At 36.3% G+C, this 20,429-nt stretch overlaps 1 protein-coding gene across 1 annotated transcript in view; it reads left to right on the top strand.

Moving 5' to 3' along the window:
- LOC134800738 (solute carrier family 2, facilitated glucose transporter member 8-like) overlaps positions 1-19,924 on the top strand; it is a 67,597-nt gene extending 47,673 nt beyond the window's left edge. The window contains exons 4-9 of the mRNA XM_063773269.1: positions 894-1,010; positions 5,702-5,908; positions 11,426-11,558; positions 14,766-14,995; positions 18,153-18,347; positions 19,010-19,924. Of these exons, the coding sequence (XP_063629339.1) occupies positions 894-1,010; positions 5,702-5,908; positions 11,426-11,558; positions 14,766-14,995; positions 18,153-18,347; positions 19,010-19,285 (1,158 nt within the window). The 3' untranslated portion in view covers positions 19,286-19,924. The remainder of the gene's footprint in view (positions 1-893; positions 1,011-5,701; positions 5,909-11,425; positions 11,559-14,765; positions 14,996-18,152; positions 18,348-19,009) is intronic.
- Positions 19,925-20,429: the final 505 nt, after the last annotated feature.

Genomic DNA, 20,429 nt, shown 5'->3' with positions numbered 1-20,429 from the left:
AGCTTCCGGTGCTTCGTTTTCTATGGAAAACACCACGTGATCACCGATCAGCCGTCATAGAAAATGACATGTCGGATGCCTCAGCCCCGGCTCGGCCCGGTCTAGCGTGAGTCATCCTTTAAGGGTCGTTAACTGTTATGCCGGCTGTACACACTAGTCGAAAGCTTCTCGCCGAGAGTGTCGGCAAAAAACCGACACAGTCGGAGAAGGGCGAGACGAGACGAGTAAGGGCCACCCGCCACCCCACACTTTATCTCAAGTTAGGGTGGTATACCATTTGTCCAATATCTTGGTCCAATCACTCTCACTAAGCAAAGCTCACTCTCTCATTAAGCAAAATGTGAGACAAAATACACATTAGACAAAGAAATTGGGCATGTGGAATACCACCCTTACCAAAAGAATTACTTATAGGTATTCAATTCTCAATCGCTGATTCATCAGCGCATAAAACATTTATACTTATAGCAATGGCTTGTTATAGTTTGAATTAATTTTAATATAATTAATAGTAAATAGACACTTCAAGGTTTTCCTAATGAATGAGCTAAAAACTGTCTGCAAATTGAGATTAGGTATGTAGCGCTAAAATGTTGTATATATGTTTGTTTTAAGCCACTTTTCCCGATCACGTGTTTTAGGCATTTTGAATACCTAACTAGTAACATTTACGACTGTTTTCTGTAATTGGTCGCGGGAGTTTTAATTAATCCCCGGCAGCTGTTTTGATTACATAATATTAGTTTGAGTAAAACTATGTATAGGTTTTTTGTAAAAGTTTATTTATAAAATAACATAAAATTAATTTCCCCGAGTCCCTCATATTTTTAAATGTAAGTATGTAATAATAATCTTTCAGGACACAATTTAACATGAAATTTCTGTTGTTTCAGATCAGCTGGGCCATAACTATGTTCTCTCTAGCCCCATGGGCGCTTATAACGTCGCGCGCCGTCGCCGGCCTGGCTTGCGCTGGATGCTATGTGGTCACCCCGCTGTACCTGAAAGAGGTTAGTATTATATTATACTAGCGAATCTGTGAGCTGTAGAGCTCACGGACCCCCATGGTTTTGCCATTTGAGACGTAAAGACCTGTGGCCAAGAAGAGCGGAATAGAGTCTGGCTAATGAAAGTTGAACCTGAAATAAGTTTTTGGCAAAAATTTCATTTTTGGTACACGCTTTTATCGCTGACTGTACTTTTCTTTTCACAGACAACGAATACTCGGTATCGTCTTGGGTCGTCCCATTCGTTTTTCGTCAAGTTCTTAAATTAGTCCTATTCTGCTTTCGTCACTCATTCTACATTCGTCACAATCGTCGGTGGCTTTCAATGTAGAATGAGTGACGAAAGCAGAATAGGACTAATTTAAGAACTTGACGAAAAACGAATGGGACGACCCAAGACGATACCGACTACTCATCGATCGACAATTCTAGAAACTCCAAACACAATTAGGTTGCGTTGTTTTATCACCAAGTTCCTATCGCCACGGTATCATAATATTGCATTGTCACCAGACTTACATATGTAAGCAAATTTTCAGCTTCATTGGAAACCGGGAAGTGGGTCAAATTTAACTTGCAAGATTTGACCCGTACAAACCTAGTTACATAGGTACATGGACCCAAGAGCTGGCAGTTACCTCGCTCAACGCTTCAGTCTGACAGTTCAGCGGGGTAACGCTAACGCAGCCAGCATCATGGGGATCTTGCCACAGGGGCCTTTTTTAGATTTAGTTTAGTTTAGTTTTATTTTATTTTAGAATAGTTTGTATTTAGTTTAATTTTAATTTATTTTTTGTTTTTCGACTTGATTTTGTACCATATATATGAATAAATCACTTACATATTATGTACGAGTACATTGCAAGTTAAATAAAAGCTTGTAAAACAGCAGGGCAGGCTCTTTGATTACAAGGATTGCATATTTTTTATACTTTTTATGATTTCTTTAATATGAAAATTATAAAAAGAATAATAATTATTACCATTTCCCATTATCACATTGCTAAAGGTAAGTCAAACCAATAGCAGATGAAGTCAGACTGCAAAATTCTAATCGGCTTCAAACATTCATATTATCAACAATACACGTTATGGAAACGTCGGCATACTGTGTCAAACACTTGAATTATGTAATAGAATTCTAAACATTCCTGCCAATCGATATGTTATGCATTGCAGACGTCTGATAGGTATAATAACCTAAGTCTTGTCTTGGGACATTTTTAACTTAATAAACGTATACCGTATTGCCAATATTAAGAGACTAGTTCATATTAACTTTCACATTTTCGAACATTAAAGAATTAACTTAATTATGTGCAACTTAATAATAATATAAAATAAATAATAAAGCCATTTATTCCATATTTTCATAAAGTTACATTTTACAGTTTTTGTTAGTAAGTTGTAGTAAAAAAAAAAAAGAATAGAAAATAGGTAATTAGTATGTTAGTTCTTAATGTTTAATAAAATATGGACCCCTTCTGGGTAAAGGCCTCCTCCATCCTCTTCCATGCCTCCCTGTCCTTGCCTAACTCTATCCAGTCGGCTCCTGTGACTTGTGTGATATCATCAGCCCACCGTGTTATTGGTCGACCTGGATTCCTTTTTCCAATTGGTCCTTTCCAACGTGTGGTTTCTATAGTCCATCTTCTGTCTTTGAGTCGTGAGATATGTCCAGCCCATCTCCACTTGAGTGAGAGCGCGTGCCTGAGAGCATCAGTGATTTTCGTTTTTTGTCTAATGTTTTCATTCTTTATTTTTTGAATTCTTCTAATTTTTAATATACTTCTTTCCATTGCTGTTTGGCTACATTTGATTTTCTGTTTTATTTCGTCTGTAAATGTCCAAGTTTGGCAGGCATACAATAAGCAGGGTAATAGACATGTGTCAAATACAGTCTTTTTTAGGTGCAAACTGTAGTTTCCTTTTAGAACTTCTTTCAAAGACCAAAATTTTCTCCAAGTTGCGTTGATTCTTCTTGTTATTTCCTCTTCGTTGCTAGACTTTTTAAATGACAGCTGCTTCCCCAAATATATGTAGTCACTGACATATTCTATATTGTTTCCTTTAATCACGATAGGTCTTTTGTGATGGTTGGTCATAATCTTAGTTTTATTTATGTTCATTTCTAAACCAATTTTTGAGCTTTCGTAGTCAAGTGAGCTCATCATTTCCTCAAGGTCTTTAGCAGTATCAGCAATTATGACAATGTCGTCAGCGAACCTGAGGTAGTTCAGATAACGTCCATTTATCCGCACTCCCTTATTTTTCCATTCTAATTTCTGAAAGATATTTTCGAGTACTGCGATGAAAAGTTTCGGAGATAGGGGGTCCCCCTGTCTAACTCCTCGTTCTATATTTATTTCATCTCCTGTAGTTTCTAGTCTAACTCTACTTTTACTGTGCGTGTAAATATATTTCAAAATGTTGATATATTTTTGGTTTATATTTGAATGTTGTAGTGCGTTCCATATTGAGCTGTGACTAATGCTATCAAAGGCTTTGCTGTAGTCTATAAAAGCCAGATACACAGGTGTATTAAACTCTCGGTGTTTTTCAATAATTTGGTCTAATGATTGTATGTGGTCTGTTGTGCTATAACCGGATCTAAATCCCGCTTGTTCCTTTGGTTGCAGTTTATCAATGTCTTGAGATATTCTTTTTAAAAGTATGGATGAGAACAGTTTGTATATACTTGCTAAAAGGCTTATGGGTCTGTAGTTCCCGATATCTAGAGGGTTTCCTGTTTTGAATAGCAAAATTATATCTGATGTACACCATTGTTTTGGTACAATTTCTGTATCCATTACCATATTGAAAAGTTGGCACAGCCGGTGAACTAAAATTGGTGCTCCTATTTTTAGGACTTCATTACATAATCTATCTGGTCCGGGGCTCTTATCAGCTTTTAGCCTTTTTATGTGTTCATAAACTTCGGGGTCTTCAATTGGTTTTATGGGACTAGTATTAGTTATGTGAAAAGTTTGTGCCACTATTTCAGTGTCATTTTGTCTCTTGTATAGTTCCTTATAAAAGTTAGTTGCATGGTTGATTACATCTTCCCTTGACTTGGTTTCCTTCGAATTTTGTTCCAATTTTTGAATCCATATCTTACTTGTAGTTAATTCTTTATATGCTTTTTTTGTACTTTTGAAGTTCTTGATATTTCTTGATATAATTTCGTATCTGTGGTTACTATAGTCCTTCCTGATTGATTTATGGGTTATTTTATATAGTCTGCTAAGTTCCTCTTTCATCTCTTTGGTTTTATTTTTTGTCTGGATTAGTTCAGTGCGCCTTTTTATTAGTTGGACTGTGCTATTACTGAATATTTTATGTTGAGCTGGTTGGGTGTTGCTTTTGGGGGGCAAGCTCTCTGTTATGCCTTTTTCCAGGATGTTGTAGTAGGTTTGGATATCAGTGCAGTCTGGTTCTATATTTCCTATATGTGATTGTAGATTTTTGATGTAATTTTTGATTTCTGCTTCCGTTTTTGGTATATTAGATGGTGTTCTAAAGTTTTTTCTGCTCTTTTTAGGGTGATTTAGAGCTAGAGTAGCTCGCACTGGTCTGTGATCAGATGGGAATTTTATATTATTTAGAATTTCAATGTTAGTTATTAGTTTATGGTTATTTATCATTATAAAATCAATTTCATTTTTGACATTTTGGTTGGGAGATATCCAAGTCCATCCACGGCTCTCTTTCTTTCTGAAAAATGTGTTCATTATTGACAGACCATATTGAAAAGCATAGCTTACAAGACGATCGCCTCTTTCATTGCGCACTCCATAACCATGTTGGCCCATAACCGGGTAATGATCCGTTTTGGGGCAACCTATTTTGGCATTGAAGTCCCCCATTACTATAACATTATCATCAGACATAGTATGAGCAGATTCAAGGTCCTTATAAAATTTATCAAAATCTTCCTCTGTTGAGTTTTCTGTTGGTGCATATGCTTGGATAATTGATAAGGGAAAGCATTCAAATTTTAGTTGTAAAAGTGCTACTCTTTCTGAGATTCCTATAAAATTTCTTATTTTGTTTTTATATTCTTTCATGATTAGAAACCCCACTCCGTGAAGTCCTTTAGTTTCACCAATGTAGTAAAAAATATAATCAGCATGCTCTTCAATATTACAGCCCATTCTGCGGACCTCTGAGAGGCCTAAAATGTCACAATTGATGTTTTTCAGAGCATAGGTTAGTTCAATGTATTTTTCTGTTGATGCTAGCGATCTTACATTATAGGTACACACTTTTAGAGTTGTTTTTTCATTGTCTATTTTGATTTTTGGTGGAGGGTTGCAGTCTAATTCCCCGCGATGACCAGTCGGATTGGGGAATGTTTTGTTTGTAATATTTAGTTCTTGCTTGTTTAATGTTGTTTCATTCCGGTGGCTGATGGCTGTATCCTATGCTTTCTGATCCGATGGCGGGTTTGGAGTAGGCAGAGAGTTGCACCTGTTCCTCAATACGTCAAATGCATTCAATCGATGTGTTTTTGTTGTTGATTGTTGTTTGCGGGGCTGTTCCGTTAAGTTCGGCGATGATGATGCAACTTATAGGTACTTAATAACTTACTGACGTTTTTAATGTGATTATATTTTCTTGGTGGCAAGTCCAAGTTAATATTGAACTTTGCATTGCACATTTATGTTGTTGATGGATTATTTCTTGCTCACCAGATCGCATCAGACAATGTCCGCGGCGCTCTGGGATCCCTCTTCATCCTGTCCCAAAACCTGGGCTACCTGGTGGTCTACGTGGCCGGGGACGTCCTATCCTTCGGCAGCGTGCTGTGGCTGTGCACGGCGGTGCCGGTGCTGCATCTGGTGGCGTTCCTGGCGATGCCCGAGACTCCTGTGTTCCTGGTGAAACAGGGGAAGATTCAGGTCAGTTTATTTCCCAAAACCTGGGCTATTTTGTATTCTGGTCTTTTATTATATTTATTACTGACAGCAGCACACATTACGATCCATATCACTATTTGTTTATGTACTGTACGTTATTTTTATGTCTTTTTCTTCTTGTCTGTTACCTTCCATGATTCTTCTCACCTGATGGTCTCATCGGAAGATCAGCGCTGGAAGCCACCAGCAACATGCTGAGATGGGGCCATTTCGTGGCACTTTAATCTTATCTTGTGTTTTCTTTTAATATTATGTATTGTCTCGTTTGTTTGTGCTTACGAATAAATTCTATTCTATTCTATTCTATCAACAGGTACAATTATGGGCATTCATATTCATATTATAAAACCCTTATTACTTGGCAATAGGCACTATTATTTGATATTAAAAATAATACAGGTAGGTTGTCTGGAAGGGATCGCTTTAAGGATGACTCATGCTAGAATAGTCTGGGTCCGGGCCGAGGCGTCCAACAGTTTTGTTTTGTATAGAAAGCATCACGTGACCACCGAGGCTTTCTATGATTTTTTAGCTTATTAAATAAATTTTAATGAAAGTGGACTTTCAAGAAGAAAATAAATTAAAGCGTTGACAGGTGAAAGCCCCAAAAAATAATCTCCTTGTAAAAGAGCTGCTTGTACATGTACATAAATAATGTGAATAAGAAATTCTTTGCGATAAGATAAGGTTTCTAAACAAGTAGACGACGGTGATCAGTTGACAAAATCTCATATGTATTTTAAGATAATATGGTCTAGACGAACATTGGTAGAGTCTGTGCGGAAAGACAAGAGTCGTGGAATGTATGGGGCCCAATACATTCCACGACTCTTCTCTTTCCGAACAGACTTTAACAATAGTAGAGAGGATATAGCCTTTGGGGTCAAAATAATTCCCACAAAGACGGGGTTTGATGTTTTTAGTTCTTTGTGTGTATCTTTATGACATACTAAAAATATATCAAAATATATTCATGCAAAACGCATTTATTGACATTTGAAATTTGAAAAATCAAAAATAATATTAAAAATCGTGTGTGGTATCAAATAACAGGAAATTACACGCTAAAAAAGATTGTGAGATTGATTTTACAAAATAAAAATAAAAAACAAAAGTAGTGGCTTAAAAACTGAATTTTTTTCAATGTTGAAAGTTATTTTCTACACTGAAAACAAAACTAAACTATTATAGTTTTACACATCAAAATACATTGTGTAAAAGAAAAGAATATTTAATTCATGAATACTTATTTTTAATTATATTATTATAATATGAAAAATATAGGCTCACAGGCTCTATATTTATTTAAAAGTTTTATCAATAAACTGAACGCACTTCAAAGGAGGTGATTGGCAGAATATAAAAAACAAAAAACGATTGTAGACTAGTCATCCGAATTTGCTCGATCGAATTCTTGGCCGGAAGTGAGATATTTGATATTAAAGGACTCTTTTTTTAGTATGTTGTAAATAATTCTTTAGTATGTTCTAAAACGGTGGCGCATAGCAAAAATGTTCTTATACATAAGTAATCTGCATAAAATTACCCACAAGAAAGATTCAGTACAATTTTTCGCTAGGATCAATATTCAAAGAGATATTAACGCGGGAAAGTTAATTATAATCACTTCTAAGGTCCCTTTTTTTTAGTTTTTCGTAAATAACTCGTAAACGGTAGCCAATATAAAAAAATGTTGTTAAATGTTAATAATCTACACAAAATCCTCTATAAAAAAGATTCAGTACACTTTTCGCAGGGATAATTACTTAAAAAGATAATAAAGAGGGAAAGTTAATTATAATAAATTCTAAGGTTCCTTGTTTATACTTTTTCGTTAATAATTTGAAAAGTATGACTCATAGCAAAAAATACTTATACATAAATATTAAACATAAAATTTCCTACAAGAAACATATGGAACACTTTTCGATAGGATCAATATTTAAAAAAATAAAGCAGCGAGTAAGTTAATTATAATAAATTTAAAAGTCCCTTTTTAGTTTTTCGTAAATAACTTGTAAACTGTGGCCCATAGCAAAATAGGTCATACTTTACAAATTATTTACGAAAAACTAAAATAAAGTGACCTGTGAATTAATTGTTATGAACTTTCTTCCTTTAATATCGTTTCTAATATTGATCCTAGCGAAAAGTGTTCTACATGTTTCTTGTAGGAAATTTTATGTTTATTATTTATGTACAAGATTTTTTTTGCTACGAGTCATACTTTTCAAATTATTAACGAAAAAATAAAAACAAGGAACCTTAGAATTTATTATAATTAACTTTCCCTCTTTATTATCTTTTTAAATATTAATCCCGGCGAAAAGTGTACATACATACATGTCGACGTTATGGTGTGGAATGTACCGAACTATGTGTTAACTGTTCTGGTAGCGATTGCACCAATAGTGCACAAAAACAAACTGATTCAGAAGAAACCGAAGATTTTTAGATTTATATTTATTATTTTATTATAAACGCAATTAAAATTATGATTTTGAACACTGCACAAGCTTTAATTTTTTCTTCCACCATTTTGATATTTATTTTTAATTAGAAATAACGTCATTACCTTTTTCACTATTTAATATCCTGTAATTTGATACCACACACGATATAAATTTTTTTTATTTAATTTACGAAGTTAAAAATTTTGGTGGTCAAAAAAAAAGCGTTTTGCATACATATATTTTGATATATTTTTAGTATGTCAAAAAGATACAAACATAGAACTAAAAAAATCAAACCCCGTCTTTGTGGGAATTATTTTGACCCTCACCTACAAGTTTTCATACAACTCCTCTACTAAACTCCGTCCGAATGTTATTACTTAAACCCTTAACTATTTACATGTCATAAAAAATATTTGTTTAAACTTTAATAGCTATCAACACAGTTGAATATTAAATAACTGCTATCTGTGGGTTAAGAGCTATTCCTCCAATATGCCCGATTCGAACTTTAGGATACGTCAAATAAAAGTCAAATATTACTTCTAGATACGATATGGATTAGATATGTCAGTGTCAAATGTGACGTTTCTTCAAACAAAAAAGGCACTTTTTACACCAACATATCCACAGAAAACAAAAGTATTTGCGTGAACATATCTAATCCATATCGTATCTAGACTTACTTAATATTTGACGTATCCAAAGAGGATTTGAAGAAGAGAGTTACTGTCATCATTTCATTTACTGCCATCTTTCGACTTTCGAAAGATGGCAGTAAATTTACAGTGGCTACATAATTTACTTTGACAATCCGTCTCTATAGACTTTATTCTCTTTGACGTATCTTAAAGTTCGAATCGGGCAGCTAGAATCTGTCTAGAGCCCGTCTAAACTAACTGTGCATCGAGTTGAATATAACAAAGCGAGCGAATATCATTATACCTATAAGTGTCATAGATATATTCATAGAATGCGGAGTTACTGTCGCCCAATGTCTATCTGTTCTTTGGCATTTCGTAAATATTAGCGTAAGTATTAGTATAGTAATTTGACTTGTTAGTAAAACAGCCTACCAGTTCAGTTACACCAGCAACCAGCGGCCCGCGAACCTCTCACTTGCGGCCCGCGAGCCTCCCTGGCTATTTTGTATGTAATATTGACAAATGTCAATGTCTGATAAAGTCATAAATATTAACAAAGTCCGGCCCGCGTCCACTTCGTTAACTGCTATGTGGCCCTTGGCTGCTAAAAGGTTGCCGACCGCTGTTCTACGTCAAGATCAGTTAAAGCATGCGCATACGCAACCCGAAAGTGGTTTTTAGCGAAGGACTCGACACTAATGTATGGCTTGTGTGATGTTTATTTATGCCTTTTATGGTAATATGACAAGATTTGCAGAAATCTGCGAACGCAGATTTAATTTGTTAGAAATTAAAAGGCAGTTAATTTATTTTTGTTATGTAGGTACCTATATTTATAATTTATAGCTAAAGTAGGCATACATTTTTATTTATATTGGTAAGTTTACAGGTTATTTAAGGAAAACCGTTATACTGTCGGAAATATATGTTTTGACAGAATTTTCCTTTACTTTGCTTAATAGTCAGTTGACTCATTTAAAATTATACAGTAAAATTATTTAGATATCTTAGTTAACTATTTTCCGTCTTAGCAACAATGAGTTACAATTGTTATAGAAATCATTAAAACCGTTTGTCAGAACCGATTTTCAAAATTATTATACATTAAATAGATGACATATGTAATTCCAAAACGACTAAACTAAATAAACAAATACACACCCTACAAAATACCTCTTATCATCGCTAGAGACTTAAATATATAGCAAAGAGAATAGATAGTATAGAGGGGTCCTGTCATAGTAAATTTTGTAGTCACAGTAAATTTATTGCCATCTATCGTCACACGACCAAAACTCAAAATGAAAACGTATAAAACTATCAAAAAATTAATATATATGGATAAATGATTTTATTATTTTTATATCATTTTGACCCATGTTCATGCACTGATACGTATGTGTTAAAATTGTTAAATATGAAACGGTGTCATCACCGCCATCTAGCCGAGGATAGGCCAAAGGTGTATGCGCCATCTGTCCGAGAATGACTTTTTCTTGACTTCCGAGGCACGTTTTTTCCTTAGACTTTATTCATCTTATACGGAGTTACATATGTCTTTGATATATAGTGAAATCGGAAATCTCACATTTAACTCAAGCCTTACATCTATGTTGCAAAGTTTTAATAACCCTAACCAGGCTCTGGTTGAGCTAAAATTAGAATCTAATTACCTATACTGGTTTGCTTAGTTAAAGTACTAGGTAAGACATGACGCACGTCCAAATTCATCAATGAAATGGACCCAAGAACTTAGCAAGTGACAATCGTACAAAACGTCTAGATAGTCATAAGCAAAACAGCACCCATTGATAGTTTTTTAGCGTTATCTATTGAGGTGGCAAACTATGAGGAAGCAATTAGTATGCGCCCAAAGTATACGGAAATTGGGGGACAACTCACGGATAGGTTTTTTGTATGACTTGTCGACTACGCCGAAGTGAAACAGGGTAATGTGGTAACCCTTTAAAGTCAAAATTGACAGTTGATAATAGACTTTGCACCTATACCTAATGTGATTAAGGTATCTTACAATAAACAACGTATAAGATTGCCAGTCAAATATCAAAAGTGCGATCGAAATCGGAATGATGCCAAGTGTCATTGAAAGTATGTATTTAATTTAGAATGAATACTATTGCGTATATTATTTGCTTTTGTAGGTGGGTAGGTATTCCAATATACTTAGGTACATACTTATACAGGATTTTTTGGCCACAGTGTCTACAATCACCCGCCGTATACCCTGAATGCAGCTTTTAGTACTTTCCAGTCCGCTAACCTTACGTTTTGGACATGCACACGGCTGTTCGCGGCCGCAATGAAGCTCATCATAAGTGGTCATGTTTATTCGTTTTTAGTCTGCCTCTTTATTTTTAATTAAATGATGTATTTTATTCCAGGAGGCACGTGAGGCTCTAGCGTGGCTGCGTAACACCAGCACAGACAACAAGGACCTGGAAGAAGTCATCCAACAGCTGGACAGAGAGGAGCAGGTGGCCAGGTCCATGCAGAAAGCCACCTGGATGAGCATAGGTTAGTTAACCGATCCGATACAGACACCTGCACTGATGACTAGAAACAGCAGCTGGAGAAAGAAACAGCTCGCCAGGTCCATGCAGAAGGCCACCTGGATAAGCATAAATGGGTTTGTTACAATCTAATACTGATTAAGAATTTAAGACCTGCGCCGACGACGAAGACCTGGTTGTAGCCAAGACACCCTATATTATAATATCTGAAAGTATATATTTTAATAGTCAGTAAAAACTATTGACGTCATAATGTGCCAAAAAATACTAATAATTAACAATATGCTCATTTCGTGACATTTCATCTTAGTTGGACTAAATATAAAATAATTAATTTGAATTTTAAATTTAGCATTCTAACTTATTTCTAACTCTTTGCATTTATATATACCTACTCTGATACTCAGATAGACTCTCAGACATCAAAACAAAATGTAAAAAATAGACAAGTTTATTTTTATATCCTGAAGATTAAAACGTGACTGGTAAAAGGTCAAATCATCAAATCTAAATTTAAACTATCATCTTCAATAAGTAGGTATAGAGACCTAACCTAACTACAGTGGTACCGTACGGAATTACGGATATGATGGTCGTTCTTTTACATACGATTGTATTTTTGCCATACAAATAAATAATTTTAATCGTGTGCGTACAAGAAAAGCAACATTTTGGCATTTTTTGCGTTTCAATTTACTCATTAAATATCTTGTTACTAAAGAGGTTACTATCAGGCAATCTTAACAAATGAGCTAGACCTAGGGCCTAAAGCTGTCTAGTAGATAAATCGACGGGCCACTTAGATACTCGTATCTGGCTAAACAGGATTCGAATACAGTTCTAGAATCTATTTAGAATGTTATCGACCACTGTTATGGCTAAGTAAGTGGTATTAAGGGAAAAACAAGTAGCGTTTAGAGTCAGCTATAGGAATAGCTCAATACTCACTTTTTAGGTATCGTAGTAATCTTTAAACAAATATCCAGTCCATTCCATAATATGTACCTAGTACTTGACATACAAAAAAACTAAGATGAGATCTTTTTGAGAGTTTGATGCCGGTTAAAATAATCACAAGTTTACAATGTTTACATATCTACACGTATACTGGATATGTTAGAATACACTAAAATTAGAAAAAAAATTCAACCCTCTCAAACAGTTTTTACACATTTATTGTTTAATCATTTATTTTACAAGGGGTCAAAGTTCTTGTTCTTATTATGAATCTTCAAAATTGAGCCACGAGCATAGCGAGTTTCTTGAGGAAACTAATCAAAATTAGACTCAAATAACTTTGCTATTCGTATTACATGTCCATCCCCATCTGGAAGTTTGCTCTTTTTAAACCGATATAAAATAATATATTGCATATACCATTGCATATAATAATATATAATTGGTACAACATATAACATATGCAACAGATGGTAACATCTGGTATTGGTACCTATATTTAAAATGCAAAGTTACCACGATCGAGGATATCTATAAAATTTATGAAGTAATTTATAAAATACACGTGCCCAGTTTAATATTAATTTATGAATACTAGATTCATAATATAGATTATTATAGATATTATTTGTAAAACCCCTGACCACACAACCATTTAAAATAATTACCTACCTATCATTTAGGTACTATACCTCACTCTGACTCAGATCACTTAAGTCGATAGTTATGGGTCAAAACCGTTCGTGAAAACCGGCGTCTTTTCTGTGGACGTTACAAAAGTGAACGACTTGAATCCATTTTTATCATACTAATTTAAATAAGCAGAAGCTTAGAGAAGTTTATTTTATGATGTCACAAGGAAAGTCGCATAACCTTAACTCGAACAAAAAAGTTTTTGATACTCTCACTAAGATTAAGATAGATAAAGTAACCATTTATATGCAGTTATAATTTAATGGTGCATGAAAGCAGCATTCGACTGGTTTTAATGATAGCTGAGGACAAGAACTTTTAAGCAATAGGTACCTATACGTTTTTGGATCGACCATATCACCGCTGAGCTTTCAAGTTTTGAACCAATTTTTAAACATGCAGATACGTCTGCAAGCAATTTCCGTAGCTCAATTGGTTTGAGCAAACGCACGGATTGCGGAGGTTGCGGGTTCAAGTCCTGCCGGAAGCGTAAATATTTCCATTTTTTCCTTTAATACAAAATTTTCAAGTTTTGCTTTTCGGGATGCACTAGGAGATTAGGTACTTACGTTTCAGTAGAAATTATGGCCAGTTTTTATCCGATCGCAAACAGTTTTAATACGAAGTCAAATAAGGTGGTGGTACTAGTGCTCGACACGCTAATGCCCAATAGATGACACCCCGCTGTCACCTCTATTGACAATGACTTAAGTTTCAAGATGACATGTAGGTACTGGGACTGCGTCGAGCACCATGTATGTGCAGTACCACCACCTTACAGTTACCAGACAATATTTTTAACTAGCATTTAGCTATTGGGTTATAATACACCGTGTTTTTATTGAATTCCGTTAACTTCGGGGTATAGTTAAGTACGTTTATAAGAACTAAATGGCATAGTTAATTTAAAAAAAAATTTTTTTTTTTGTTTTCTTTTTTGTTTTTTTTTTGTTTAAATAGTAATTAAATGTAGCATATAGCGTTGTTGTAACACGGGCATTACATTTAACTCAACCAAACAATTGAAATCTGTGACATATCAATGTCATTTCGTACATCAATCCACCGAGATTGTACTTAAGTTTAGTAGCAAATGTATGAACTCATTCTAAACACTAATCAATATGTAAGCCGGCCCTAAGGCAAGTGTACACGCTTGTAGAGGCCTTATAGGAAAAAAATAAATTATGGATTATCTCCGAAATGGACTTAATTAGAACATCGGTGTCTTTGAGAAAGTTACTTGATTTAAGCTCAGGAATGCACCCTTGAAATTAACGGAAATCAAAAAAAAACACGGTGTATATAAATAAGTTCTTCTTATTCTGTAACTACATAAACGTACCCACTTAAATACTCAAAAGTTAACAACGTTAGTGATACAATGTCCAAAATTTTGATAAATTTCAAGCTACCTATGACGGGAATCGTAAGGCGATATTATTTACAACTATAAATCTCTCAATTTAGAGAACAGGAGAACAACTTTTTTGGCATCTTTAAGAACTTGCTAAGAGCTCTCCATGCATATCACTTTTTAAAAACATCTTTGAATTTCCAGTGCGCGACAAAACGACCTTCAAAGCATTCCGGATATCTCTCAACGTGATGCTGTCCCAAGAGACCTGCGGTTACCTGGTGGTCCTCATGTACGCTGGCTCCATCTTCGAGCAGGCCTCGGAGTCCATCAGCTTGAAGCTCAGCCCTAACAAGCAGACCATTGTAGTGGGGGGTATTCAGCTGCTTGGGTCTATAGTGGCCAGCTGTATTGTTGAGAAGACAGGACGAAAGGTAAGATAGAGATGGACACAATCAGATTAATGTTAGGGGCCATGCTATCTCAAGACAGGCTTGGTGATCGTGTATGCTAGTTCCATTTTAGAGCAAGCCTCGGAGTCTACCTGCTTAAAGATCAGCCCTAACAAGCAGACGATTGTAGTGGGGGGTATTCAGCTGCTTGGGTCTATAGTGGCCAGCTGTATTGTTGAGAAGACAGGACGAAAGGTAAGATAGAGACGGACGCAATCAGGTTTATGCTAGGGGCCATGCTATATCAAGAAAGGCTTGGTGATCGTGTATGCTAGTTTCATCTTAGAGCAGGCCTCGGAGTCTACCTGCTTAAAGATCAGGCCTAACAACCAGTAGACCATTGTGGTGGGAGGTCTTTTTGGATCAATAGTGGCTAGCTGTATGTATAGTTAGAAGACTGGACGAAAGGTAAAATAGTGACAGATGCAATCAGGTTGAAAAATGAAAATGAAAATGAAAAATGATTTATTGGTTACACAATAATACATTTTAACTAGAACTAAAACAAGAACCTTCTTTTAAGTAAACAAATACTTGTGCCAGAAGGCTCCGCTCTTCCATTAATTACAAGGTTTACCATAATTATCTTAAGTCTTAAGCTTATACTTAATATAAGGTAAGATACTTTAAATTAAAAACTAAATCAAATTTTAATACAAATTACCATGCATTTTGACAATTTTCTATTTGATATGCGTGTATGCGTGTGCGTGTTGTGTGTGTGTGTGTGTGTGTGTGTGTGTGTGTGTGTGTGTGTGTGTGTGTGTGTGTGTGTGTGTGTGTGTGTGTGTTCATGTGTCTGCGTGAGTGTTTTTTTTTGTTTTTTATTTTTATTTAATTGCAAGATAGATTCCATTTCTTTGTATGTAAGGTTGATGCTAGGAACCTAACGCTAATACAATAAAATATAAATATTAATACTATTGCACATGTCAATTAAATATACTCGTAATATGACTTAAGTCAAGTTAAGTCAAGGTGGTCCCTAATCTTCATTTTTCAAAAGATGGTTAATTCGCTGACTATCTATTTGTTCGGTTCTAATCTTTCTTCTCTAATCACAGAATAAATCAACTAGGAAAATTGTAACTGTTTTATCTAAACGTACCTAAATGCATAGCAAGGGCAAACCGCATTCACTCGTAATTGTAAACACCGTAAGGAAAAACCTAAACAAATGTACAGGATACTACGAGTACGTTGCTCTGAATGACAATACCTCAAGCTTAGGGAAGTTTTTCCCCTACAGCCTACTCATTCATCTTTTGAAGGTCAGGTGACAATAGCCTTAAGTTAAGGAATCCCCTTGACAAGATAAATACGTCAATTGTGGTTGTATTGTGATATATTTCGATGAAATTGAGTCAGTCCAGTTTGAAACTTGCACAATATTTTGTCGATTACCTAATCCCAATGTGTCAGATAAATCATAAAATTAACAATTAATCATTTCTATCATACCTACCTGTTGACGAACATCGGCAGATATATAACGTAAGAGAAATGGCGTCTTGAAATAATTACACTAAACGAAAAACGGGCATAACCACACTGAAAAAAAAACACATTATGATCAGTAGGTATGAAGCGTTTATCGACCATACAGTAGGCATATTATGGATGGTTTTATCCATGTGATAAAATAACTGTCACTTTTTAACAACGCGGGATAGAAAATGACGGACACCGTTTTATCACCCTGTCACGTAGACAAGAACAACCATCATATCCGTGCGGAAATGTAAAAGTAGGTGGTCTCATCTATCAGCTAGAAGTTGAACAGTAAAGTCAGATTCAAATTTAGTACATAATATTCTGTTTTGCCACCGGTTAGGCCAAAAAAGGCCGACTAAGATGGATATTTCTCTGCCTGTTCCTTTATTTATCATCACATTTTGAACTCATCTAATCCACATTGAATGTTATTAACTGAAAAACCGTTCCTCCAACGTTGTTGGGACGTCGTGGGCGTCAAGCGGATCTTCGATTCCCTGATGACAAACGCTGTTGGTGCAGATAGGGCCAGACTAAACGCAGCTTCGAGGCCTGAAAGTGGTGCTTGGTTACACGCCCTTCCATCTCCAAATCTTCGCACCCTGCTCGACAACGACTCACTGCGGGTGGCCGTTGCTCTTCGTCTGGGCTGCGATGTATGTCAACCTCATTTGTGCATCTGCGGCTCTATGGTGGAGAGTAATGGTCACCACGCACTGAGCTCTTGCCGCTGCGCTGGTAGGTTCCCACGACACCATGCCCTGAACGACATCATCCGCAGGGCATTAGTGTCGGCAAACATCCCCTCCACGCTAGAACCGCCAGGCCTCAGCCGGTCGGATGGTAAAAGGCCTGACGGTCTGACACTGGTGCCATGGGAAAAAGGCAAGTGCTTACTATGGGACGCTACGTGTGTAAGCACTTTTGCCCCCTCACACCTTTGTCGCACCATCCGGACGGCGGGCGCAGCCGCTGAGGTGGCGGCCCTACAAAAACACCAAAAGTACTCAGCACTCACCAATTACCTGTTCGTCCCAATAGCCGTAGAGACGTCCGGTTGTTGGTGCGCTGAGGCAAAAACCTTCCTTAGGGAAGTAGGTCGCCGCCTGCAAGAAAGGGGCCTTGACCCGCGCTCCGGGTTTTTCCTGGTGCAAAGGCTGTCCATCGCAATTCAACGCGGTAACGCAGCGAGTGTGATGGGCACCTTTGCGCCGGGGGTAGCGCGTGGAGGCCTCTTTCAGTAGTTTTTATATTCCTTGTTTTATTTTAGATATATTTAGGGTTGTTAGTTTTAATTTAGTTTTATTCATAGATGTATTTAGTTCATAAGTTATTTATTTGTCCATTAACTATTTCTATTTAATATTTAAAACTTTCGCGTTTTAAACACATATTAACTAACATATTTATAGACAGGTCTATCGCGAAACGTCGGTAAATATAGGTAATTAAATAAATTTGCGATAGACCCGTCTATAAATGTAATGTGAGTTAATATATTTCTACTTACTTATATTGGCTACACCGATCCGATCTTTGATTCCTATAATGATGCCATAAAATGCTACGAAACTACGAATGTGCAATTTTAAGTCATTAAACGAATATTGATTTATTATTTAAACGCATTACCTTGTCTTTCCAGTGGCTCCTAGCCGGAACCTCGTTCGCAACTGGCGTCTCCATGCTGGCCCTGGGCGCCTGGTTCTACATCACAAGCGTCGGTTTCTGGTTGCCGGGCTGGTTGCCCGTACTAGCCATGTGTCTGTGCATCTTTGCTGATGCAGCAGGATACCAGCCTGTGCCTTATGTCATCACTTCGGAGCTGTTCTCGTTCCAAGTAAGTAAAGTTTATTTTCCTTATCCAAAAATGTAGAAAAGTAAGGTTCGGGCTGTGTTCTCTTCGGGAACGATTCTCAACTCCAGCAGAAGAAGATCAGCCATTTTGGAAGAAATGATTCCACGAGTTATCCCATGCAATTGCTATGATATTATAAAAGTGAATAATAAAAGCATTTAATATTTAATAATGTATATCTGCGGGAAAGCGAACTACGGAAAGGGTGCTATTCTAGCGCGTAGCGCGGTTTCAATAACCCTTACCGGGATTGGAACCCAGGGCCAGCGGCTTCATAGGCAGGGTTACTATCCACTCGGCCAGACCGGTCTTCAAAATGTAAGACCCATTACTCGTATTTTTTGTTATTGAGAATCAAGAAAGAAACGGTCATTTACAATAATGCGTAATAGTATAACATTGCATCTTAAGATTAGACCTACAGTTTTCTTAATTAAATATAAACGTTGCTAAACTTTATACACTATGGTTTTTTATTACATTTCTTTTGCTACAGAAAATAGTATTTCATAATTTTAAATGATAATTTCAAACATTGAACATTTAGACTCTTTAGAGGGTAATTTAAAGATTTTACACAAAAACACCTCAAATTATCTATAACTCTTTTTGTAACCACAATAACACATTTATCTATTTTCCAGCACCGAGGCATGGTAACCTCCTTCGTAAGCAGCGTCGACGCCCTCAGCGACTTTCTTCAAACGAAAGCCTACGATCCCCTCCTCAAACTCCTCGGCATCCACTGGGTGTTCGTCATGTTCTCAATAGTCTGCTTCCTCGGCACACTGTACACAGTATTATGGGTCCCTGAGACTAAGGACCGCAGCGTAGAGGAGATCTACGCCATTTTAGAGGATTCTAGAAAGAAGGAGAAGAGGAAAGATGTGGAGACGGGGAAGGAGGTGTGCCGGTTATGATTTTTTGAGTAGGTTGTTGTTGTGTGGTTTTCTGAGGTTGTAAATTTCAATTCTTTGGCTGACCCCTCACTATTATGTCTTGTAAATCTATGGACTACTACCAACAGACACTGTGATCTGTGCGATTATTAGATGGAGCATTTAGACTTGAGGTCACCACACTTTGGCGCACACTAATTAAGCAAGCGCGCACTCACTCATTTAATATTAGTTGCGTCAATCGAATACATAATATAAATTAAATATATTGCTAATATACAAAAACAACATAATAAAACAGTAGGCTTTTTGTATAATGTACCTACCTAGGTATATACCATAATACCTATCTGAGTATTGCGTTTCGTATAATACTATAGATTTTACAAGCAAAAATAGCGCTTATGTGTTTACGATCTTTTTAACCCTTAAAGGATGACTCAGTCTAGACTGGGCCGGATCTGGGCGGAAGCTTCCGCGCTTCGTTTTCTATGGAAAGCACCACGTGATCACCGATCAGCCGTCATAGAAAATGACATGTCGGACGCCTCGGTCCATACGTACTACAGGCTGTTTGGTACATCGTTTGCCAAATTAAAACGGCAGATAGGTTGAGTCATTTGCTATCTTCTCAGGCCTAGAAATTTTTAATTTTGGGCACTTTTTATTTTTCAGCCCTATGCCAATTTTTCGTAAATTTCAAATTTTAACTTGCGCAGTAGTAAAAAAAACCATGGCCAATTTTTTTTCTAGGCATGAGAAGAAATGACTCAACCTATCTGCCGTTTTAATTTGGCAAACGATGTACCAAACACCCTGTATACTCTTTGGGTCCAGTCTGGCGTGAGTGATCTTTAATTCCATAGCAGCAACATACTTAAAACAAAAACGCATCTCTACAATAAATTGTATTTGGAACTTTTTATTTCTTGAATTTGTTGAATAAGTACGATGGGACTTACGAGGCTAACTTAGAAAATCACACAGAATCTTGTGCAATCACATTTTGCTCAATCCACTCGTGCCTTAATACGTATGACGTAATGTTTAATATGACAGGGTTCTTAGTTATATAATGACTCCTCTGTGCATAGATGATATCCTGCGAGATAGAGCATATAAGATGGCTCGTTGGTTCCACTTATCGGTGCAGTTGTACTTATTA

The sequence above is a fragment of the Cydia splendana genome, chromosome 20 (assembly GCF_910591565.1).
Source record: "Cydia splendana chromosome 20, ilCydSple1.2, whole genome shotgun sequence".
NCBI lineage: Eukaryota > Metazoa > Arthropoda > Insecta > Lepidoptera > Tortricidae > Cydia > Cydia splendana.
Note: the sequence above shows the minus strand (reverse complement) of the source record. Positions and strands in the feature narration are given on the sequence as shown.